This window comes from Bactrocera latifrons, unplaced genomic scaffold (genome assembly GCF_001853355.1).
Source record: "Bactrocera latifrons isolate USDA-ARS-PBARC rearing strain unplaced genomic scaffold, ASM185335v1 scaffold_299, whole genome shotgun sequence".
In the NCBI taxonomy this organism is placed as follows: domain Eukaryota; kingdom Metazoa; phylum Arthropoda; class Insecta; order Diptera; family Tephritidae; genus Bactrocera; species Bactrocera latifrons.
The window spans coordinates 60,127-85,455 of NW_017536618.1; the positions used below are offsets into that span (position 1 = coordinate 60,127).

General features: G+C 36.4%; 2 protein-coding genes across 5 annotated transcripts in view; both read left to right on the forward strand.

The window, feature by feature from the left end:
• Window positions 1–215: 215 nt before the first annotated feature.
• Window positions 216–3,099, forward strand: LOC108970326 (trypsin-1). The gene is made up of 4 exons (XM_018935649.1): window positions 216–378; window positions 2,114–2,319; window positions 2,385–2,419; window positions 2,511–3,099. Exons 1-4 carry the CDS (start codon window positions 297–299, stop codon window positions 3,064–3,066), a joined length of 879 nt encoding a protein of 292 aa, XP_018791194.1. The 5' UTR covers window positions 216–296; the 3' UTR covers window positions 3,067–3,099.
• An 8,057-nt stretch (window positions 3,100–11,156) lies between these two features.
• LOC108970322 (protein timeless) overlaps window positions 11,157–25,329 on the forward strand; it is a 42,263-nt gene continuing 28,090 nt past the window's right edge. For 3 of the 4 annotated variants that reach the window (XM_018935641.1, XM_018935643.1, XM_018935644.1), the window contains exons 1-2: window positions 11,157–11,394; window positions 14,268–14,530. The gene's annotated coding sequence lies outside the window, so the exon portion shown is untranslated. The remainder of the gene's footprint in view (window positions 11,395–14,267; window positions 14,531–25,329) is intronic. The other variant, XM_018935642.1, reaches the window with a different exon arrangement.

Below are 25,329 nucleotides of genomic sequence, written 5' to 3' on the forward strand. Positions count from 1 at the left end.
ATATTAACTAGTCTATGCCGCAGATAGCACCTGGTAAGGCGAGGCGTTATGAAGCCATGGGCGGTCAAGATTGTCGCGCACAAACGATTAGAAGCAACAAAAAGAAAATAATGCGATTTTGGCATGAATGGGGTCTAGATTTGCTGGGTGCAAGCATTAGTTTGCTATATAAGGTGCGCCGATTACCAACCGACTGCACAGTTTGTGGCCGGTTCTGTTTCGGTCTAGTGTTCTTGATTGTGTGGTGTGTTCTTGGAAATAAGTTTTCATTAAAAGTGGTTTCAAAAAAAGTAAATATGTTGTGGAAAACTACCACATTTTCATTAGCCATCAGCTATTTTGTGCTATGTGGATTTACGACGGAAGTTAGAGCCGGAGGTTTGTGGTACTTTATATACTTTTATACAATATAAACAGAAAAGATTTGGTTGAAAAGCGACGGAAGAATGAAATACAATGGCAGGAGCTGTTCCCAAACATGACTTAAAATATCTTATAACATAATTCTTGAAAAGTGAAAGAGGGAAACTGGGGAATTTTGATTAAAGAAAAAACAAACGCTTATAGGCTTACTAAGTGCTCGAAATCTGAAGCTCGATTTCTGAAGCTAAGCCGACAATTTTTAGTCACATTTACTTTTAAAAAGTCGAATCTCGTTCCAAAACTTGCTAGCATGTCAAGTTTTGGAATGAGATCGCTCCGATCATAGAAGATAGATAGATTGCATGACATCGCTTCTGGTGCCAAGAGTGTATAAAACGGCTGTACAGTCTATCAGTTCACAACATAGTGCAGCTCATCTGGGATGGTAGGACCCGAACTCTTCCTACAGCGTCTGTTGTGTGTAACGTAACCTGCTGACGACAATCTTACCCCACGGCGCTCAAATGCACAGCGGATCAAATCTGAGGTACTTTGGTACCGGCACCGGGTTGCAATGCAACTTCACATTCAACTGACAAAGTGTCAGATCTTCTCGCATTAGGGTTTTAACCACAATCACCAGGATACTTCCCGAGGGTTAGAGCGAACTCCAAGAGCTCTTGCTCTCCGTGGTACCAGAATTACGCTTCCGGTCAGACCTCGTAGCCAAAACAACTATCAGTTGAGATAATCCGCCGTATAATAGGTCCCCATATAATAAATGTGTTACTTTGCAGGGAGAAAAACTCACAGGTCTGCGACAATCAAAGTTACCATTAGAGGTTTACACCCTTACTGGCATTAAAAGTATAATTAATCTCCCTAGAAACTAATTTCGTCTACTTTTGGCATTTTACAACGGTCAAGGCTTAAGAAGCTCTGCTTCAGATGGGGTCTTGTATAAACTGCTGTTTCTACGACATAGAGTCGAAAACTTCCGAGGACCTGATTTTAGACTGCATGACAATATGGACGAATATGAATTACACCGCTTTAGTGGCATCTATCCGGGCTAAGCCTTTATAAGTCTGTGTGATAGAGGCAAAAGACACAATAAACGTCGGTAGAGTAGACAATTTTTATAGAATAAAAGAGCTTTTAACCTGTTTTTAAGCGCAGTCTCACTWTATATACCTTCTTCAGTGTGTTAGTATTATCATCATGTTCCAACAGTCTCTTCTATCGAGTGCCAATAGAAGTTTTGTGTACTTCCGATCTAACGTTTGGCATATGACATATGCAGTTTTGCACTGAGTGGTGAGTGGCCTGTCACCGAGTAGAAGAGAAGTTACTACTGGAAACACTTTCTACTGCTTCCAAAGAACTCAGCTTGAAATATATTGCAGGAGTCCGGTAACTTAAAAGGTTGCMTTTTGCCTAATTCTGGACAGAATATTCTCGCACCAACTCCACTTAAAAAATATATGATTTTTGTTTTCTCTGTTTGTTCGATTCGTCACTCTCTGACRTTTGACAATCGAAGCCTATTTATATAAACTCTTCGCATAAAAAAAAGAAATAAAAAGCACTTCTTCACTTTTCCTYTATAAATTGCAGCTCTTGTCATAGCTACCAGTTTGCTCTGAGTTCCAACTATTTCATTCGAGATCTATCGACMAAATACCCATTGCAGCTCTCTAAACTTTATAAAACCATTCTTTTTGTCATTTCTGATGTCTTCTCTTGCTAGCTTGCATTATTCCGCAACCACTGAAGGGTCAAGAAATGAATTTGGTACGTGTGGATAATGAAGCTTTACCTTCCGATGAAGTTTTGCCGCGTCCACGCCTAGACGGACGTATTGTAGGTGGCTACGAAGTGAATATTACGGATGCACCACATCAGATTTCGCTGCAAACAAGTGGCGGACATATTTGCGGCGGTTCTATAATAGCGGTAAATTGTGGGGAAGTTAAAAATTAGGTTTTCAAATTTAAACTTGTACTTAATTCTCTTCATAGCCACGCTGGGTGCTTACAGCCGCCCATTGTACTGAGTAAGTTTCCTCCAACACAACCTTATTTCTTGTTTCAACTTCTTCTACAAGCAATATTCTAATTCTACCACTTTACTCTTAACAAATACAGAGGTAAAACCGCCGAGAAATTAAAAGTGCGTATCGGCTCCTCAGAGGCATCTAGCGGCGGCCAATTGCTACGCGTCAAGCAGATTGTACAGCATGAGAAGTTCAATTACTCCAATGTCGATTATGATTTCTCACTGCTGCATCTGGAGAAGGAAATACAGTATTCCGACAATAAAAAGGCAATTAAGTTACCCGACGAGAAGGATCAGTTTATGGATGGCGATATCTGTTATGTGACGGGCTGGGGCAATACACAGAATGCCAGCGAGTCACGTCAGTGGTTGCGTCAAGCTGAAGTGCCGCTGTTCAATCACGAACTCTGCTCCGAGAAATACAAGCAATTTGGCGGCGTAACAGATCGTATGGTTTGTGCTGGTTATTTGGAGGGTGGCAAGGACGCCTGCCAAGGTGATTCGGGTGGTCCACTGATTACCAAAGATGGCGTGCTGGTGGGTGTGGTGTCCTGGGGTTATGGTTGCGCTAGACCTGAATATCCTGGCGTGTATTCCCGTGTGCAATTTGCGCGTGATTGGATACGACAGCATAGTGAAGTTTAAGTTCGGAGATAGAAGGGAATTATTATAAAAACTTTCAGGGATTATTTAGTTCTTAATCATTTATTAAACGAAGATTTTGAATTTAATCTTCAAATGTTTTACTAAATAAAATATAAAAAATTATATTGAAAAAATTGTAATTAAGTTCTGCTCGTTATTGATTTCATTCTAAGCCTAATTTTTTGGGATTTTAATAAAAGGATTTCAACATGAAAAACTTTTCTTAACTGGTATTAGCCCAAATTAAACTAACTTGCTATAAACACTTCGGCTTCCACTTAAATTGTTCATAGCTTCGAAGTTTGGATTATGAATAGAATGAAGTTGYCCACCGTGACCAGATATTTCGTATAGCGYTTTCTACCTGCAGAGACATTTGTTTCCTTTTCTTTAGATCGATTTTGCTGTGTGATACTAGTGCATTAATTAAGGATCAGTCTCTCACACGACGTTCTCAAGAGTTGGGCATCTCTGTGAGGTGGTTGTGATGAATTTTGCGAAAAGATCTTGACCTACATCCTTACAAGATCAAATTGACGCTAGACCCGAAGCCACTTGACCACCAGAATCATCGTATGTTCGTGAATTGGGCTGAGCAACAACTTGAAAATGAGCCGGGTTTTCATCGAAAAATCATCTTAAACGGGCTTAGGGATAGGTCTTATTTCTGGTTGAATAGCTTCGTCAATAAGMAAAATATGCTTTATTGGTCAAGTAGCAATCTACACATACTGACTCATGGCACCTTTGCATCCCGAAAAAGTTGCAGTTCGGTGCGGTTTATGGGTCGGCGACGTCATTGGGTCGTACTTCTTCTGTGATGATAAAGACCGGTACGTAACTGTGAATGGGAATCGCTACCGCTCATGGTAACCGAATATTTTTGGCCCGAAGCCCRAAGTCTGAGACTTGGACAATATGTGATCCGAATGGGACGATGCCACAAGCCACACAATGAATGTCACAATCGATTTATTGAAAACCAAGTWTGGTAGACGTGTTATTGTACGAAATGGCCCAGTAAATTGGCCGCCTCGGTCGTGTGGTTTGATGCCGTAAGACCTTTTCCTGTTCGCCTACATCAAGTCCATTTATGCCAAGAAGCCAGCAACGCTTGATAAACTTCGTGAGAATATCGAACGTGAAAGTGCAGCAGGATCGGCCGATTTAAAAAACGAAATTGAGCTCCATACATAATGGCATCGAATGTACTTTCACAGAAATAAAGAATTTCATTAATATCCCAACTGTTTGTTAACTGCTTTTATTGAAAAACCCGTTACCTCTTGGAATAATAGCTTGAGGAAACTATTTTCAACTGCTTTTACATGAGCTCTCTCCTATTTAGCCATGGTACCCTACAATTAGGTCTCACTTATCAAGTTCTACGGTTGTCAAAACAGAATGTAAACGATTTATTTTACTGTAGATTATATTTACCTTGATTCTCTGAACAAATCAGGTCTTCCTAATGCAATTCTTRACTACAAAACTTTCGAATTACAATTAGGTTTTTCGCATTTTCCCAGTATTATATATAAATGTAGTATTATATCTTTGTTTGTGGGCGCTAGATCTTTACACAGAATACGTTGACCAACAGTAGCAGCACAACAACATTGCTTTTGAATGTCAATGTCAAAAGTTAAATTAAAATAAGTCGCGTTCGTTGTAAGAAATTGAGATTCAAACTACGTCACGTGGTCTGACGTAGGCGTAAAGTCACGGGTAAAGTTGTAAATGCAATGGAAACAGCAGCGCAGTGCTACACATATATTTTTGAATTGAAACTTTACGCAACTGTAAGTTCTTAGTGGAAATTTTTTAGCGACGAGTCATTAAGCGATTCGGTAATTAGTMAAATGTGTGAAACTGTGTGTAAGTGTGGAAGTCAAAGAAAGGTGTTTTTCATAACGCCACAAAGAGTACTACGCAAAAAAATTAAAGAAAATTATTGATGAATTTAATGATCATATGTTGAAGTGGCTTATGACGGCATGAGCTAAAGTGTGAATTTTACATTTATTTTAGCATCTTATWCTAACTTTTCGCAGCAATTAAGAGCGTAAACATGCATTAATGAGGCGAATATTATCTTCCAAGGCGTCAGACAGCTCGGGCTTAACAGCATATACAAACGACTTGACATAACCCCACAAAAAATGTTCGGCGGTGTTAAATCGGACGATTGTGAAGACCACACTACAGGCTAAAGACGCGAGATAATACGCTCAAAAGAAAAAAAGACTGGGTTCTCCGGTTAGAGGGAATCATTGATCCATGAACAATTATCATTATGGCTGGCTTCATTTTTCATGGATCAATGTTTCCCTCTAACCCGAGAACCCAGTTTTTTAATTTCGAAAAGTGAATCAGATAACTAAAATTTTCAGGAATGAGAACTAAAAATCATGAATATGCGACGGAATGGTACGTTAAGTTCAAAATTYGATCTACAAGATTTTAAGGGTCTAAACTGCCTTAAAAAGCGAACAGAAATATTAAATTTAAGTTCAGGCAGAAAAAAAGAAAAAAAAAGAAAGAAAAAAAAAAGAACTGCTAACTGTTCCATTCAGGAATTTTGGTAAGAATATAACACCAAGCATTTCTCTACGACTAGTTTATGGAGGAAGACTYAACCTAGAGTTCCATCGAAAATGCTCTAAGGTGAAAAGTAAAAATTGTTTTTGAACCGATTTTAACTTGTGAGAAAGGATTTAAATACTTTAGACCAATGTTTAATGAAATTGAGATTATCATTTGCTTTCATATCATTTGTCTATATTAACTCCCAAATCAACAATGTTAAGAACATGCTCTAGTAAATAAACTTTTATTACACAAGGAGTRGGAAATCTAGATTTACGAGAAAATAAAGAAAAGTCATGGTCTTACATTCATGAGAACCTTGAGCAACCAAGCAATTGTCGTTCGATACTGATAAAGGCACCAAGAGCTACTCTATTTCGAGRTAAAGTATAATGAGGTGCTAAGAAGATATCCACCAAAGCCAGTTAAATTAATTGCATACGCAGACGACCTTATTGTGGTAACAGGCAAGAGTTTTCCCCAATGAGTTTAGAACTGGCTGAGCAAGAGACAGAAATCTAGCTCATAAGTACTAAAAAAGTGTAAAGTGTGGAAAGTATATCTCTTACCTTAGGCGAGTGTGAGATTCAACCACAGCCACAACTAAGCAAGCCTCACTCTTAAGGACGGTGAACCCACTGACTGATACCGAACATCCATTTGTGGATGGACATGCGACATGGGTACTGGGATTTAATCTAAATACTAAATGGACATGGGTATTTTAGAAGAAGCTTAGAAGCTGTCCGACGTATTCAGAGTGTTTTGAAGACTCTGAGCATTCACTTTTTCCCCCACACATTTTAAGCACAAGGGAAAAACTTAAAACTACACTTAGTGGGGAGAGTCTGAAATTGGGAGTAGGTTCGGTTTAGCGAATTGAAGTTACGCACGCCGGTTTCTGATGCTTTCCCGACTTAAAAAAAAACAAGCGACCTAATTGTTTAAGCTTTTTGCAACAGACACCTTTCATCAGTTGAACTATATGATTTAAAAATCTTTACATCGTCGGCATATAATTAAGTATTATATTTGAGAACTCTGTGACAGAAGAGATATTGATAATAAATAACAAGGACAGGATCGGGTCAAGACGACTATTTTGCSGAACACCGGAAGAGACACTAATTGAATCTGAAAGAGTTTCTTAAAATATCAATAGTTGTGTTCTATTATAAATATAAGAAGAGCGCTTAATTTGGACATACAAACTTTGGGTACTCGAATAATGTCGAATTTAACTCTTTCGATTGATTATCGAGGTCATGTAATTTGACTTCATCMTATTTTTTTATGGTCTAGCTAAGGGTATTTGTTTATAAACCAGCTGCGAACCAGAAKAAATCTTTGCTGAGCATATTTAAAAGAGGGAACGGAAATAGAGAGAGCCTTGCTACACCTATTTGCTTTACCAAGTCGATATTTCGAACTGCAACTGCTGGGATTTAGAGCGAATAATTTAAGCGACAAAACTCAAGTAAAACTGCAATTCTCTATATTCCGAATAGTATTGAATTTACAATAGATTTGTCGGAAAATAAGTGAAACATGTTATCGAAACGGTACATATCAAGGAAAATGATACATCCTATATACTGAACATAGAGATACAACTCCGTCGTAATAAAAACTTTTTTTGTGTGCAAGTGCTTTTGGGAGAATAAAAACGAAAGATACAACTCTGGGAAAATAACGATTTCCTTTAGCTTTTGAAAAATTACATGTGACGAGGGGCAGAATATTGTTTGTAAGCAACAAGGTATATATTGAATCAAAATTAAAAAAAAAAAAACTCAACTTTCAAATTTATCTGTAACTGATACTATCAGGCCGTTTAATATTGATAAATTCTGTCGCAGACCGATGATTTGCAAGTAAGACGACTGGTTCGAGTGCTACACTATAAGAACTAAATATCTGACATCATAAGCAACAATCAAATCTCACAATAGGCAACCCGACAACAAGGAGATTAACAGTTCTGCTCAGTTGAAGTGTAGAAAAGCGATTCTTAGAAAGATTTCTGGATACAATAGTTTCTGCGAGATTACGCTGCATAAGATTTATGAAATTAGATGTAGAAGCCGCTGCTGAGTACGACGATGATGAAAAGTGATTACCATTACCAACTGTTCTAATCAAATAGATTATATACATATAGTATGCACATGCGCAAAATATACGAGTCCATATAGCTCATTTAGTAAAATKACGTACTGGTATCTTGAGTGTGGGTAACAAGTACTCTCATGCATGTATGTATAGTCTAAGTACGCATATCTTAGCTTGTTCATTTACCGATGCGAAACGCGAAATGCGAAAGCGAATAACTTGGCAAAACAAATGACAATAAAAATATAAACAAACTGTTGACTTTACAAGAAAACGAGAGCAGACCATAAATAAACAATGCGAAGGCCAAAACAAAAGTTGAATAAAGCTGATGGGTTGCCGAGACCGCAAGCGGGGAGCAAAAGCTCGATTGCAAATTTTTTCACAAACACAAATGCGCCAATTGTATTAGATAAAGCAATCTGACATACAATCGAATGTGCACTAGCTAATGTGTCTAGCTTATGTTAACGTAATAGACGGAGCTGATTAAATAAATCTGTTACTCTGTCTATAAAGATATTCCAGATAGCCGATTTGTAAATGTATTCATATACATTTGGTGTTGTGGTTAGTGATTAAGTGAATAAGGTATTCTTGTAATTTGGAGAATTTGAGTTATGAAGTATAAAACCAATTCTGTTATGTGTCCTCTTTTCTAGTATACATAATATTTCGTAATAGATCTTGGAGATCCCTTGACATCAGAGAGATAGCAGAAAATCCAGTTATCGTTTGTGAATCGATCGCTTCAAAAATACGCCGAAACCGAAGGAACTAAAATTCACTGAAGTCGCTGGTGGCCATCTCAGTCAATGAGATGCAACAGCAACAAATTTATGGAAAAATGGACTATGTGGTGGGAGGCTTGTTGTCAAATTTGATCAAATGTTATATTTGTGTACGCTCATCGTATGAATGAGTAAAAGAGAAGAGTGTTCAGACTCTGCATAATATCGTGTTCATAAAATTATGGTTGACAATCCTATATGTCATGTGAAGTTCCATGTTTGAGGATATCATGTCAGATAGTCAATACTAAATTTTTACTTAGATGATTAACTTATTACGGGCCACCGGAAATGTAAATTTCGCTGACAAAAAAGACTTTGCATATATTGAAATCAGACGTATCCGAGTGCTAATCGCTCAAAAGTAAAAGGTTCCAATATATTTTCTATACAATTTAGATATAATAGTAATTTTTCTTTCGATCCCCAAAAGATTCAGCGCTAGTAATAAGGCTTGTAAGTTTTTTTTTTTTTTTTAATAATAAAGTAATACTGAGCATTACAGATACAAATCTCGATGCCTTAACGATGGTTCTAAGTCTGCGAAAGCATAATAAAGTTGGTTCGACACTTTTTACCTTTAAAAGTTTGAGCGTTTTCAGAACAATGAAAACTTCTTATCTCTTTAACGTTTCTTGTTCATAAAGTCTGGTGGTTTAGCTAGAATCCTCCTAGAATCTTTGAATTTGAAAGTACAATTTAATGAATAGATCTTCTTTCTTAGTTGAAGTTTTCTGAAAAAGTAATATTAATATACAGGATTGGTCCGKAAAGTAATAGGACTGATTTGCTTCCGCCGCGACTGTACTTCGGAGCGTTCGCGTACTGACTGGATTCGGTAGAGGAYGTTCCTAGCAAACGAACAAGCGGTTGGTCAGTTGTCTCCGACCACCTGGAGAGTCAGGACAAATATTTTTGCGAGACGTGTTTCTGTGAGTGGTGCAAGCCAAAAATGCAGYATTCGTTAGAGCAGAGGTACGAGATTAAATTCTGTGTGAAACTCAGTGAATCTGCGACATAGACGTTTGATATAATTAAGCAGGCTTACCCAGATATTGCTTTAGCAAGAAGTGGTGCTCTTCGGTGGCACCAGGACTCGAGGGTTCCCGCCCAAAAATGGGTGGAGTGAGCAAATACAAAGTGAAAACGATGTTCATTGTCATTTTTGACATCAAATTTGCTCCTCCTAGACAAACCTTTAACGCCAAGTTTTACGTGGAWGGCCTCAAGAGACTCAAACGTAGAGTCGATCGGGTTCGACAAGACATTGCAGCCGATTGAAAGTTGCGCCACGCCAACGCCCCAGCTCAYACCGCCTTTCTTGTGAACAGCTACCTAACTAAGGCCGGCATCCCAACGCTTCCGCAGCCGCCCTATAGCCCAGATGTGGCTCCCGGACTTGTTTTTGTTTTCTTGCCGATGAAAGGCAAGAATTTTGAGACGACAGAGGGGAGATCCAATCAGCATGCAACTCTRCTTTTAAGGCTATACCGTAGATTACCTTCCGTGATTTCCAAGCATTGAAGGCCTATTTTGAAAGTTTTTAGAGAATTGTATTGATTGGTTCAATAAATTTGTTTGAATCGACWCAGTCTTATTAGACAACCCCTGTACATAGCTAAATCGGTTTAGCAGGTCTCAAAACCAATTCTTATATAAATAGAGGGAAAGACAGACATATAGTCAGACACTTCGTGTACCCTGTTCAAAGCATAAGGATGCCGAAGAATTTTCAAATCTGAAAACTAGTTCGCCGGTCAGCTGTTGTTTACATAAATGAAAAGAACACCCTATCGGCTCACCTTCACAAATCTAACAGCTCGGTGACCGGTGAAGTCATTAAAGTTTTTGAGAAAATTTCCGCAACTTATAACGGTRTTGTATGCCAGGCGCTAACTGRCCACGCTCACCCTATAACCAAGGCAACCCTGCAGCAGTGCTCTTCTCGCGCTACACTTACCTAAATAACGGCAACAATGCYGACTTCTCATTGTGTGCACGCCACAATCAATGTCAATTTCCGCCTGCGTCTGCCGWGTTGCCGGCTACCAACGAGCAAGTAAAACTTTAACACARACACACACACTCATACTCGCCGTGAGAGAAGTGTGCGCATACAATGTAAAGAGGAAACAAGAAAATAATGGTTATTATTTGTACGAAATCCGCCTTTYTTCTGCCACCGCGGCCGCAGTTGTTTATTAAGCTGTYCAAACGTGCGCACGTTTCGGGGACACGTGAGCCGAGCAGGCGCGCAGCCAACTTCGGAGAACGTTTTCCATAACGTGCCGTAAGTTAAAGTGGGATAGCATATCAATCAAGCGCAGTCGGAATAATGGCTTGCTTGTGTAGCCGGCAAAAAGCTCTCAGCGCGGCAACCTTTCTACTCTGTGTGTTTGAGTGTGTRTTCTGCGTTCAATCGGTAGCTATTGTGCTCGCAAAAGTARAATAAGCTTGGCATAATGGACGATGGCGCCTTCACCCCCTCCAAACTATTGTGAACTCATGTAATTGCATGTGAGTTCGCGAGGTAATGCAATTCCGCATAGGCAACACGGCTCTCAATGCTCTGTGCATAACTCACTAGAACGCGAACTATCGCCGTGGACGGATGTGCTTGCGCGCAAAAGTCAATAAATATTCGGAAAAATTAAATACAATATTTCCCAAGTGAAAAATTCTGCTATAAAAAAAAAAAAAAAACAAATATATCACAAATACAACGGAAGTGCAACAGAATCGTGTAAGAAATATTTATCGATAACGCTTACGATTTGCCACTCGTGAATATATAATCAYGAATATTTAATTGCTGCGCTGTCTCAGAAATCGTTGTGTAAGTGTCGAAGTGCGATGTTGGCGGTGGTAGTAAGAGCGCGCCTGGGTGTTCGATGGAGAGCGCTCGGTAGGGGTGTTTAGGAAATGCTTAGTGCGCTGTTAGACCCGTATTTTGTGCACTTAAAYGGAACAATTTGCAATACATATATACAAAACTAAACAATAGAAACAAATTAAGTTTAAAATTCAATAATTTACCGATTCTCCGGTTTTAAGTGTCGATTATGGAGAGTCAAAATTATGGAGACGAACAATTACCACAAAAAACAATTGCAAAAATATTACAAAAACTATAAAAAAAATAACAAAAATTATAAAAAAGAATAAACAATTAAGTACTCAGCACAACTTTTGGTTTACGTCAGCTGAACTAGAATGTGTCGGCGTTGCAGTGCAACAAAAGCTTGCACAAGTGGAAATTAAAAAGTAATTAAGTGCAGCGAGCGTGTAATCAATTTTAAATGATTTTTAGTAAACACTGTTATTCAAACAMTAGTGCATCGAGCTTCCGGAATAAATGTGAAAGCTTAGAAGAGCACAAAACTAAGTGAATTGTTATTGAATGTGTGCTTTAGAGCACATATTTGTTTTCTATAGTAAGAAAGATTAAAACAAAAACAAATTATAACTTTGGTTGCACCGCAGCTGGAATACCCACCACAAATAAATAAGTATTTATACAAGAAATTTATTTTCTTCGGTCGGTTTGTATGGCAGCTATATGCTATAGTGGTGCTATCTAAATAATTTCTACAGATATTATAGCAATGCTGTAAGCAATTAGTCATGTTAAGTTTGGAAAAGATACTTAGACAAATAAAAGAGTTTTCCATACAATGACTCGATTTCGATCGTTCAGCTTGTATGGCAGCTATATGTTATAGTAATACGATCTGAACAATTTCTACGGAATTTATGCCATTACTTTAGACAATTAGTCGTGCCAAGTTTCGTGAAGATAACTGTTCAAATGAAAAAGTTTTCCATACAAGCAATGGACTCAGATCATTCAGCTTGTATGGCAGCTATATGTTATAGTGATACGATCTGAATAAGTTCTAGGGAATTTATGCCATTACTTTAGACAATTAGTCGTGCCAAGTTTCGTGAAGATAACTGTTCAAATGAAAAAGTTTCCCATAGAAGCAAACGCTTCAAGTCGTTCAATTTGTATGGCAGCTATATGCTATAGTTGTTCGATATTGGTGGTTCCAACAAATGAGCAACTTCTTGGACAGAAAAGCACATGTATAAAATTTCAGAACAATATCTCGAAAACTGAGGGCTAGTTCAGGTATATACAGACRCACATGGGTCATTATTTTATACTTTATACGTTCTCAAACGTTCCTTATGGGTGTTACAAACTTCGTGACAAACATAATATACCCTATTTAAGCTATAAAAACAGAAATGTTGACAACAAATTTAATAATAGTGGCCACCTCCCTGTAGCCGATATAACCTATAATCAGCAAAATCACTCCAAGTGATATAAAACCAACACGCAGTTATACTCATACAATTATGACTCAAGCTTCATTATAAAAGAGTCGTGCTCCAATCAAATGGGTCTATTGGGCACATGTGGCCACAAAGGTCCAGTACTGTGATCATAAAAGCCTTGAGSCTGCTTCTACAAATTGCTGGGCAATCTATAAACAGGGGYTCTGAAGTTTCCTGTTCCATGTCGCAAAAGTGGCTGTTTGCGCAAGAGACTATGCTCTTGCCGGACAAGAGCTGCCTGAAGTGCCTTGTATACAGCACGCAAGGAGAGGGCAGTTGTCTCGATCCTTCATCATATCTCTAAACCTTGAAAAATTGGCGCATATAACTTTGTGTCTTCTTTGTTAACTCCTTTTAATATAAAAGGTATGATATTTTACTCAAGGCGGAAGTTAGTCACTAATTAAATACTTACTTATGACAGCTCCGATTGTTTTTATTGTGTTTTACAAACAATTTGCTTATCATTCAATCAACCCTTACAATCATTAGAGCAACAATCATTGAGAGTCTTAATTATTTGCAATCTGACTTTGATTATGAGTTGCCACTTCAAACAGACTCATTACGTAAAGTTAGCAATAAAATTTGTATTTGTTGTGATCTGATGATATTTTATACTAATTTTATGGGATGCGTAGCTTTTCAACTAATACAACGTCAATATATAGACATACATGCATATGTATATTGTCAACTAAAATGCAAAATAACGTAACATCATTTCCATAAGTTTACAGGCGAAGAAGAAAAAAACAAAAAAACAAAAAAAAACAAAATTTGAATTTTGGTTACAAAATGGTTATATGTTGGTCATAAATAGGTTATAAAAGAGTTGTACACTGGTTATAAAATGGTTATATATTGGTTATATATTAGTTATATATTGGTTATATATTAGTTATATATTGGTTATATCTGTCAGCGAAAGCTGAAAATTTGATGCTACACAATTATAAATAATACGATGTAGTGCATCGTAAGCAATAAAAAATTCAATTTCGATTTTCCGATGATACGTTGTTTTGCATTTTCGGTGACGATATACAAAAATAAATCTTTTGATCTCCAGCGCAGTTAAATTAAAACAACAAACTTTAATTACTATTTAAGTTCATTTCGTTGCACATTAGTGAGCAATAACTCATAACACTGCAAATAGAAAAGTGAAAATGAAAACTTCCTTTCGTAAACTATTCAGTGCTGTGTTTTTTACYACCGCCCTCAAACGCCGCCGTGAACTCTTAAAAAGCTTTTTAGTAGCTTTGAATTACTCACAATCTACCGCTACTGCAAACGCGCATACAAAATAAGTTTATATACATAAATGCTAATCCAGTATTTAATTTGCATATCTCTGAATAGAACTGTTTCACTGAATGAACGTTTAGTGCCATGCTTTTATGAGGCTTTATAAACTATTACTACAATAAGGAAAAGTAAATAAAAAATTACAATAAAAATAAAAAATGAAATAAAAACTAAAAACTGAAAGTAAAAAATAAAAACTAAAAGTATAAAATAAAATTAAAAAACCAAGCACAGATCTCGAATTTGGATTACAAATTTTGCTTCGAACGAGGTCAATAAAATTACGCAGCACAGTGTGATAAAACTTATACAGAACGGTGAGTTTTGCTGGTTTTTTATGTATTAATTTTTTTTATATTAAATTTAAGGTGCTATTATCATTAAAAAAAATGTAATATATTTTACGAAAAATACAAAAATTAATTAAAGAAATATCTGTAAAAAAGGTGCGTAGAGGAAACTATTGCTCTTTCACTCTTTGTGAAGCCATTTTTATAGGGTTTTTTTTCTACACGTCTTTTCTACAGATATATGTTTAATTCATTTTTGTACTTTTTTCTATAAATAATATTATTTTTTGACATTTTTTTAGTKTTTTATTATTGAAATTTAATGCGAAAGGATTAGTTTTCCAGGCCAATAGCTTTTTGTATGTAATTTGTTAGWTTTTTGGAAAAAAATCGTACATAGAAGAAATCGAAAATTTTAATAGTTAGATACTCGGTATTAATTAATTGAGCAAAATCTTGTTTCACCAATTCAATTTAGCTTTCTGTACGCAAAAGCTTCAAGAAGAAGCTGGCAAGTTTCAAAAGCTTAGAAAAAAACGAGAAAAACGTAAAATTCGGCCGCAAAGAAGCTAATATACCCTTCACGAATAAAAAATAAATACATTTCTTTTAGTAACTATGTGTTCAGTTTATATGGCAGCTATATGTTATGGTGGTCCGATATTGGCCGCTTCGACAAATGAGCAGCTTCTTGAAGGGAAAATGACATTTGCAAAATTTCAAAAGGATAACTTAAAAACTGAGGGACTAGTTCGTATATATACAGACGGACGGACAGATGGACGCACGGACAGACAGACAGACGGACATGGGTAAATCGACTCAGCTTAACATACTGATCATTTATATATATACTTTATAGGGTCTCCGACGCTTTATTCAGGGTGTTACAAACATCGTGACAAACTTAATAAACCCTGTTCAGGGTATAAAAAATTAATTACTAAACATGCGCAAAATTTCAGGTTGTGTTGGCCCGCTGAATGAAATAATTTACATACCTTAAAGTAGTAGGGCACAATAGACTTAAGGTCGCGGTGCATTCCCCGTTTATTAATACCTTAAGAAACGACCTTTTTTCTTTTATCAATTTATGTTGGTGTAATAGTTGAAGGATGTGACCTCTCTCTTTGGTTTTTATGCGGTTTGGGACTCAATGGCTTAAATGATACAGAGCATTATAAAAAGTTTAATGCTAACGTAGATRTAGCCAACAAATGTATTGCTGCGAAGATTGCTATACAACTCTGGGAAACCGGACACATTAAGGATCAGAGGTTGAGACATTCCGCTATCCCACGGCATCTTCTTCACGCATATACCGCCGAGGGATGTGAGAAGTGGAACGGGTTGCTGCTGAAGAGGCGCACTAAGGTTTTTCACCGATAAATCGAAGCTCAAGAGGAAGGTTGGAGGGAAAATCTTCTGTCAGTAGCTCTCAATCAACTTTAGTTTTAGATAGCCAGACCACTGTAGTATCTTTCAACCAGCAGTGATAACTATTAWTAAGGTATTAAGATACCAACACATGTACTTTAACGAAATGCAACTTCTTTTCGGYGAGCTCAAAGCTAGTCAGGGAATGCGTGAATTCCATAGCTGTGGCATCGAGCTACTTTCATATTGAACTTGTGTGGGTGTTTGCCCACAGTAGAATCGTCGGAAACTGTAAAATCGATGAGCTCACAATAAAAGGTACCCTCATCCCAATTCCATCAATATGAAATTCTGCTCTCCTCCTGTCTTCGTATACTCGGGCGACCTAAGTAAGCGATGGTCAGCAATTAGAACTTATGGGGTTGCGAAATCCATCTGGTTCAGTACGAGTATATAACGCAAAGAGGTTCACTACATATACTTGTTTTTAGGAAGGCTCACATGTCCGCAATAATAGATGTCCTAACTGGTCACTRGCTAAAGATTTTGGAGAACACAACTTCTCAAAATTGCAGGGAGAAAGATGAGGTGAAAACATCTAGACACTTTCTCCTTCACTGTGCAACTTTCGCCAAGCTAAGGTTCAAGCAGCTTCGTTGCTATACTTTTCACGAACCCAGTGAATTGTTTGGAGTCTATGTTAAGAGTCTCCGCCAGTAAAGAAGAAGATTTATTAGTCGGCTCAATAAATTTGTGGCTGGCTCTAGGTGCTTTGTAGATATGTGGAGTTTTTTTTTTTATCCGTACTTAKAGTGCTGGGCATCACAACGGACAGACATCTACATAGCTAGCTGTCTAATTGGGATTATTCGAGATCGAATTGGTGAAAGAACCTCCTAACCTATTATAAAATGCTTGATTTTGGAACATAAAAATACTTTTTTTCACACGTTGTTTGATCGCAATTTTCTATAGACTTCTGCTAACAGTCATACTGTGCAAAATACCACACGGCATGAGCTACCTTTAGCTTTACGTAAARGTTGAATAAGATATATACTCATATGTMTTTATATGTATGTGTACCGGAGATCTCTGCGCATAWGTCTTGTCAACCGAATTTCATCAGAATTTCAAATTAATGACGAAGTAACTTAAACGATTAGAAAACCATAGAGAGAATGGGAAAAACAACTCTCGCAACTGTTATTTAGTATTAAAAGGCATTGAAGAAAACGGATGTAAGTATATGAGTAAAAATGTATATTTACATATGTATGTACTGTATATAATTTCAGTGAATGAAGTGCTATGCTGAAAATACACGTACTTAAATTAATGCATTGATGTGGAAAATTTATTTGAGATTGATATGTGATTTCTATTTTTGCTGATAAGCTTATAAAAACCCAGATTTAATACTATTGGAACTTTTTATATATAGGAAAATTCATTTTTTTAATAATTTTTCTATAGCAACCACTCTTGAAACCTTTCTGTTACCGGTCCTTGAAGGAGATTCATAGAAAATTTTAATTAAATTTCGATGCACTGTTACTGAGTTAATCTATGCCGAAATATCGCGATTGAATTCCATTTTTTGCCCGCGATGAATATTTTAAGTTACTGTAAACAACACAAATAGCCTTCACTGGTCAAAACATGCGGAGTATGTATAATACAAAATACAAAACYATCAAACTTTCCTATAAAGCTTTGAGTTATCAGATTGCAGCACTAGAATTGCTAAATGCCGAAATATAAAAGCAGTCTACGTATTGACCTCATTGCGATAATAACCGTCCTAAGTTTTATATATTGGGCGATATGTCAGATAAGTATTAGAGAGACACTTCTCGGGAGTCCGTTCGAATGATTTCGATGGATACTTTGGGTATGAAACGCGTTCTTGCTCGACTCGTCCCGGTAAGCTGAGTTTGTTTTTTCAAAAAGAGTACGATTGGGACCGAATTTAAAGCCAAAAAGGAATTGAATAACAGCGAGATTTGGCTCTGTGTGATTTTGCCTTGTTCCCCAAACTGAAATTGATGAATAATTTAATAGTCACAAAGTCTACATAAATTAGTGATCAAATGACTCAATAACAATCTGTCTATGGAGTTTATGCGCTGTTAAGTCTAACGTGCAATTATCGTGTTGGATACGCCACTTCATTTTTAAAACGCACAGCGCTGGCTAGGTCTCTCTCCTTGATTTATGCGAGTTTTTTGTTCGTTTCGCTACACTATCAAAGGCTTTTGAAAGGCTTCGAACGAGTTTAGAGCTTTTTACCTTAAATAAATGACTTTATTAAATTAATTTAATAATTTTTCATTAAATTTTCTTATCAGCATCACTTTAATGCACCAATTTAAATTTTTTTGTTGTTGCTTTTTAGCCATATGGCCATTTYGTGTGCTATTATTTTGCATAATTTSAAAATGCTGCACATTGTCCTGACACTGATTGATGGCTGTGTGTCTCTCGTAGACAGCGCCGACAGGAAAACAAACTGTTGCTGACAGTAAGATATAAGCCCATAATTCATCTATTGTATAAGTTGTTGAAACAACAATTTTACGGCTATGCGTAAGGTGTATAAGCAACAACAAAAAGACGGAAATTCGCACATGTTTCCGAAAAGCATTTACTACGCCTATCAAGAACAGACGAAGAACACGTTTGTCTCTACGTGAAAAAAGGGGTGTGTCGTGTTTACAACAGTTCTTGAGCGGTGCGTATGCATAGACTTACGCATGTGTGTAACACACTTCACATATTWATGGAGAGGTTAGGTTTTTAGGCTTTTTTTTATTTTATTTTTTTTTTATGAATTTACTCGTAATAACTTTATGGACATGTACAGGGTTTCATAAAGTTGTATAAAACTGATAAATGTGATAGACAACCACTTAGGAATATTATTTTATTTTATGGGCTTGTTACATGATTTGAAATATGGTATAAGATTTTTTGGTTACAGTAGCTATTATCAGGAAAAAAATTGCGTGAAACTTGTTTAAAAATTTTTGGCCAATATTTTCATGAAATTTAACTGCCCAAAGCTTCCGTGGCCACATACTGCTTTTTAATTACTAATTTTAAAATAAAATAACTGCTATATTTTTATATATAATTCTCTTACATAAATACACATATTTCAAGTTACATTTACATACACAATCAGTTCGTTTTCATTTTGCTTACTCGTTAATTATATCGGGTTGCACAAACTTTGTTACGTGCTCCCATACAAATATAGACGTGTATGTAGGTAGGCGAGAGGCGGTAAATCGTTTACTTATTACGTCACAAATAAGAATATACATTCACCGGAARAATTAAAAATAAAATATATACAAAAATTTTAGTTTAAAAGTAGTAGATTAGCTGAAAAGTGAAATTCAAGCGCTTGGAAGCGTGATAATAAAGGTGTATTCAACTGCATATACATATGTACGAGTATACTAGCATATATTGTATTTCAATCACGTGTCTACAATTTATAGGCGTTTGACAGCAAGCAAGAACTTCGCAGAATATGAGAGRGAGAGAGTAATATTTTCAAACATTTTTAATGTTCTTTCGAAATAGGTTCTTGTAAGATAATATATCTTGATGAACCTTTTGGGTACAAAAAAACCAAGAAAAAACAGCGCAGAAGCTATAATACCCAGAACAGGGTATAAAATTTTATTGACTTTGATGGGTCAGTTTAAATGGCAGATACTCGTATGTGCCATAGTGGTCTGATCTGTACAATTTCTTCAGAGATTGTGGCAATGTTTGAGATATTAATCTGTGCCGAATTTTCTGAAGATACTTTATCAAATAAAATATTTTTCCATACAAAAAATTAAATATCAGTCAGTTTGTATAACAATTACATGCCATACAGACGGACGGACATGGCAAAATCGACTCAGCTCGTCACGCTGTTCATTTATACATATGCATTGTGACAAACATTTTATGTAAAACGCAAAATATTAATTTATTAATCAATATTTATTTAGCCGCATTCAAAGTAATCGCTACCAGATGTAATACACTTATTCCAACGATTTTTTCAGTTCTCGAAACACTTTTCATAAGCACTTTTTGGGATGGCATTCAGCTCTTTCAGCGAATTTTGTTTTATYTCTTCGATCGACTGAAAGCGAGTTCGATAARAGCAGCAATTTCAGTTTGAGGAACAAGAAAATATCGCATACAGCCAAATCTGGTGAATACGGTGGTCAATTCTGGCCATTTTCGCTGGATGTTCTCCCGCAACCGCCTCAATACGGCCGAAAGAACTCCTTACTGAACAAAAACATGATGGACCAAACTACGAATATCGAAAAAACAATGAGCATCACCTTGGCTTTTGARCGGCTTTGGCATTAGTTTATTGATTGCGGCTCGTTTCCCTTCGATTCCGATGATTATTGACTAGTTCGCATGTCAAACTCATAAGCCCACGCCTCATCGGCAGTTAAAAAGCCCTCCATGCATGTGGGATCGAAATTCATACGATCGCGTATGTCAAAAGTTACTTGTTTAAGGTACTCTTTCTTGCATTTCGTACTCAAAATATCCACCAAAATCATTCGAATGGACTCGCGAGAGATGTTGAACTCTCTTGACATTTCTCTGGCACTTGCCACCACATACTTTTTTTTAATATTGTCATCAGTTAAAGAGGTCGAAGRTCGAAAGTTCTTTATGTGTTAATGGTAGCTTGTTTATTTTTCACTTCGCATTTGCCCAGCACAATTGAAAAGCCAAGTAGCAGTTACCACGTTCGAATCATAGTACCTAATACTCACTTGAGCAAGTTATCGTGGTAAAATATTAATTCTGGTAYTTAAGAATAAAACGAATGAAAGTCATGAAGTTTTGGAGAATCTGTGAGGCACACAAACACCGTCAAAATGTTCAGACTAAAAATTGCAAACAAAAACTTTAAAGAAAAGTAATTCGACCCTCTAAACTGATTAATTTTTTTCTTACGCCTTTAAGTTTTTTTATAGTTAAAAATGAATTATTATAAAGAGCTCGAAGGGCATAATAGTGGTCCAGTTTGATACAGTTTCAGAGACGTCCGTTGAAGTAGGTGCTTTGAGAGTAAACAGTTGTCTGAACATTTTACATTATATTTAATATATTTTGCCAAACCTRAAGACATTTTCGAGCTGACACTRCTGCCGAAAWGAAGCCAAAAAAGAGTMTTTTCGACTAAACAGCTCAACATTAAAGTTAATAATTATGGGCTTATTTTATATTTTGTCGCGTATTCTTTTTGAAATTTTTGTTCACTACAAAATGAGATTATAACGGATACTGAGGTATGCGAAAAGGCATACATTATAAATAAATATCATTGTAAAGCATATTATTTGATATATTCATGATTRAAACGATAGCTTACTACTCTATGGACTATCACTAGGGTGGGTTAAAAAAAGATAAATTTTATTTTACTTTTGGTTCTGATAAATAGTTTGATAGACACCTCCAACAATTAATATTAATAGAAAWGTCCGCCAACTTTCGGTTTTCTACTCTATGTATTCTCATTAATGTGGGCAAAAAAATAATTTTTTTTTTTATCTGTGAGTTCTGGGTTTCAGTTTTCTATTTTTAATTATTATTGTAAAGAAAATATTATATCTCGGTATCTAYTATTTGAAAAATATATTTTTTTACTTGATTCTCCAAAAATTTTTTTTCGTAAAAACCTTCAATAAAATTCTCCACCTTTAAGTCTTTAATATAATATTAATTGGAAGATTGACTGTTCTTCAGTTTCTTATTTTTTCCTCACTTGCAATTTATTTTTTTTATTGAAAAGATGACTTTTTATTATTAAAAAGATGACTTTTTTTCATTTTACACGCCAAAAAATGTTTGACAGACAACTCAAACAAGAATTCTCTAGAAGTGTGAGATCTTAATATTAATAGGATTTTCTGTTTTTCAGTATAATATTATTTTCGCTTTACAGTTTCATATTTTTTCTTATTGTTGGATAAAAAAATCACATTTCAAAATCAGCCATTTGAAAAATATAACTCGTACAAAATGTTTGTGTGAAATTTAATTCACTACAAAAATGGTTCTCTATAGTATTTTCTCAAGCCTCACTTTTCAAAAGTTGTTAAGGGTTAAAAAGTTTAATTATTATTTTTTAAGGCATATTTTATTTATTTAAATTTAATGTTTAAGTCTGAATAAATTTTCAACATTTTGTTTAAATATAAAAAATTAGAAATTATCAAGCCCGATTTTTTTTAATAGTCTACAGCCAATAGATTTAGATTAGCTTGAATTTTGCACGTTCCTTTYATTTTCTTTCAAACCTGTAATAATGCAAAAATAATCTTCTCGCCATGCTAAGGCCTATTTTTGCTACAATATATACATATATCTATACAYACATATGKRCATACGTATGTARCAAATATTTTTGCATGCATCCTGGAAATGCAGCTATTTTTAGTTGACTTGCACTCAAAAGCATACCAGTTAACCAAGTAGCAGTACACGTATGTATGTATGTATGTATATGTATACCTATGTATATTTTTATATGTCAAATCACACATGTGAATCAATATATGCACCCACAAGTGTTTTTTATTTTAAGTATTCTGCGGGAGGCACGACCTGCCTAAGTCTTCTTCCTTTGCGTATTTTTATTTTCCTAAGCTCTTATGCGCACAAAAGCTAAAAATATCAACGTAATAATAGGTTCGGCTTGTGTTTGGTCCACTCACGGGCATTGCCCAGTAGCCCAAGGCCCCACCATACAAAGCCACTCATACATCTACCATCAGCGATATCCGTTTGCAAAATGCTTCGTTTGCACGATTCCAAACGCGCGCGTCGCTGAGCGCTGCACATTTCACCGAATGTGCTGGCCAATGTGAGCGGCTACCAATCAGGTCGGCACGCCGAGCCGTGCGTGCGTGTGTCTRCGCGCGTTCAAGTGTTTACACAATCAGTGGCAGCAGCGGCGGCAGCAGCAGCAGCRGTTTGCTTGGAGCTAAGCAGTGCATGCAGTTGCTGCCACAATGAACGCGTTGCAATGGTCACATGCGTCAGACACACGGTCTGTTCACGGTCGTGTTGATTATAACATGAGTGATTGACTGCTGCTTGTGATAGAAGAAAACACAAATAATATAAGAATGGAAATCTAAAATAGTCATTCACGGTTTTCAGCAGAATTTTATAGCGGCACGAGGATTCTGAAACAGTTGTTGTTGGGCTATAACAAGTGGGAACGTGATAAGTTAAGGCGGGGCAACGTTTTCTTTGAAGGCATCAACATAGTGCAGTTGAGTGTGATTCTCAGTCATAAGTCCTGTATTGAGCAAAGATATCTGAAAAGTAGATGAAGTTACTGAGAGTGAGAACCTTTTGAATTGGATGTAGCTTCCGACTGCAGACTTTCGAAKTGGGCTCAGTCTCGGACTCCAGACAGCTTCATGAAGTTATTGAGGGTGAGAATCTTTTGAATTGGACGCAGCTGCGGTCTGCAAACAGCTTGATGCATTCTTGATTATGCATTATAGATTTCAAGACTGTCTGCTTCTACAAAGTATGTTCGGGTGTCTTACTATCTATTTTTGTATCCCAAACAGGGTATATCAAGTTCGTAGTAGAAACAGCGGATACCCTATAAAGTATATAATATATACATATTATATATACATATTATGTATATAAATGATCTGCGTGACAAGCTGAGTTGATTCAGCCACACTCTTCTGCCGGTCCGTCTGTATGTACCCGAACTAGTCCATTTCAGTTTTCCAGATATCGACTTGAAACTTTACACATGTCTTTCTCTCACTGAGAGGATGCGCATTTGTCGGAACCGCCGATATCGAACAACTACAGCATATAGCTGTCATATAAACTGAACAATCAAAATCAAGCCCTTGTATGGAAAACGCTTTTATTTGTCAATATATCTTCACACAATTTGGCAGGGATGCGTCTCCAAAGCAACGCTGTAGTCTCCGAAGAAATTGTTCAGATCGGACCACTACAGCATATAGCTGTCATACAAACTGAACAACYAAAATCAAGTCATTGTATGGGAAACTTTTTTATTTAATAAGATATCATCACGAACTTTGGCATAGATTATAGACCACGGATATGCCATAATATCCGTAGAAATTGTCGAGATCAGACCACTATATCATATAGCTGCCATACAAACTGACCGATCAATATCAAGATGAAATCGTTCTATACCATTTTATGTCATAAGAAATGCACCTGTGAATGATATTACAGCTTCGGTGCAGCCGAATTTAACGTTCTTACTTCTTTTTAATTTACCARTACTGGTTGCAAGCTCCCTAGCAACCATTTGCCGCTGATTTGTTGAAACACGCGAAAATATAATTACTTATACATATGTATATATAGTATATTACATRCACATATTTGTCCATATGTTTTCAGTGCCATTCCCCGAAATGTATGCTATTTTTCGTTTTGTGCTGCATACTTTTAGGGGTGTGTTTGTTATTTTTCCATAGGCCATTGTTATAACAGCTTATTTTGTGCGTTGATTACGTACCGACAAAGGCAAATCTATTGTATAGTATACATATACATATAAACTCATCTCCGCATTCCGTTTTTTTCATGTTGYGTGAGCATATAAGCTTTATGAACATATGTATATAACATGTGTACATTTTTATATAGTATACGCATGTGGGCTTGTCTCGCTTATCACGTTTCATTCCAGCTGCTACTTGTTGCCCGCAATTTGCCTGCATTGTTTTTTTGTGCGACATTCGTGTGCCGACGAATTGATTGTATAAGTGGAATACTTAGTTTCTTTGCAATTTTATTATTGAGCATTTTACTGCACGTTATGGTTTATATACTATATACCAAATATGTGCGAAAATTAAACAGGTTTTCCTTATTAACCGCTTGTCGCTCCGGAAAAAAATCATAATGCACTGAGGATTTTCAAGCACCATATCTTTGACTTTATAAATATTTTCATCAGTTGAAGAGGTCAGAGGTCGTCCAGAAGGAGTCATGTCTTTATGGATCTCTCGACCGTCTTGGTAGGCTTGTGGGTTTGATAAAACTGAATCACTGGAAAGCTCTTCCAACATTCGCAACAATTTCGCACACTGAATTTAGTTAGAAATATGAAATTTGAGAAACATTTTTTTTCGATATTTTTTTTTTTTTACAGTTTGGTCGGAAGGAATTTGAAGAGCACTAAACCTCGATAATCGAGGAAACTGTCAACATAGCCTTGATTTTTGACATATTTTGACGTGATTTTCCGGCTTCGGCTCATCTTTTCCACGATAATCGGTTAAAAATCGTCTGTTTCCGGGTCGTAAGCATATATCCAAGACTCATAGCCAGTAGTAATACGCTTCATAACATTCTGGTAGTCGACAAGCATAACCTCA

Bases quoted from the DNA above. Each gene is read 5' to 3' on its own strand.
- LOC108970326 (XM_018935649.1), top strand. From the start codon at position 297: ATGTTGTGGAAAACTACCACATTTTCATTAGCCATCAGCTATTTTGTG. The intron at 379-2,113 runs GTTTGTGGTACT...TTCTCTTGCTAG, and splicing joins GACGGAAGTTAGAGCCGGAG to CTTGCATTATTCCGCAACCA. The intron at 2,420-2,510 runs GTAAGTTTCCTC...TAACAAATACAG, and splicing joins ACAGCCGCCCATTGTACTGA to AGGTAAAACCGCCGAGAAAT.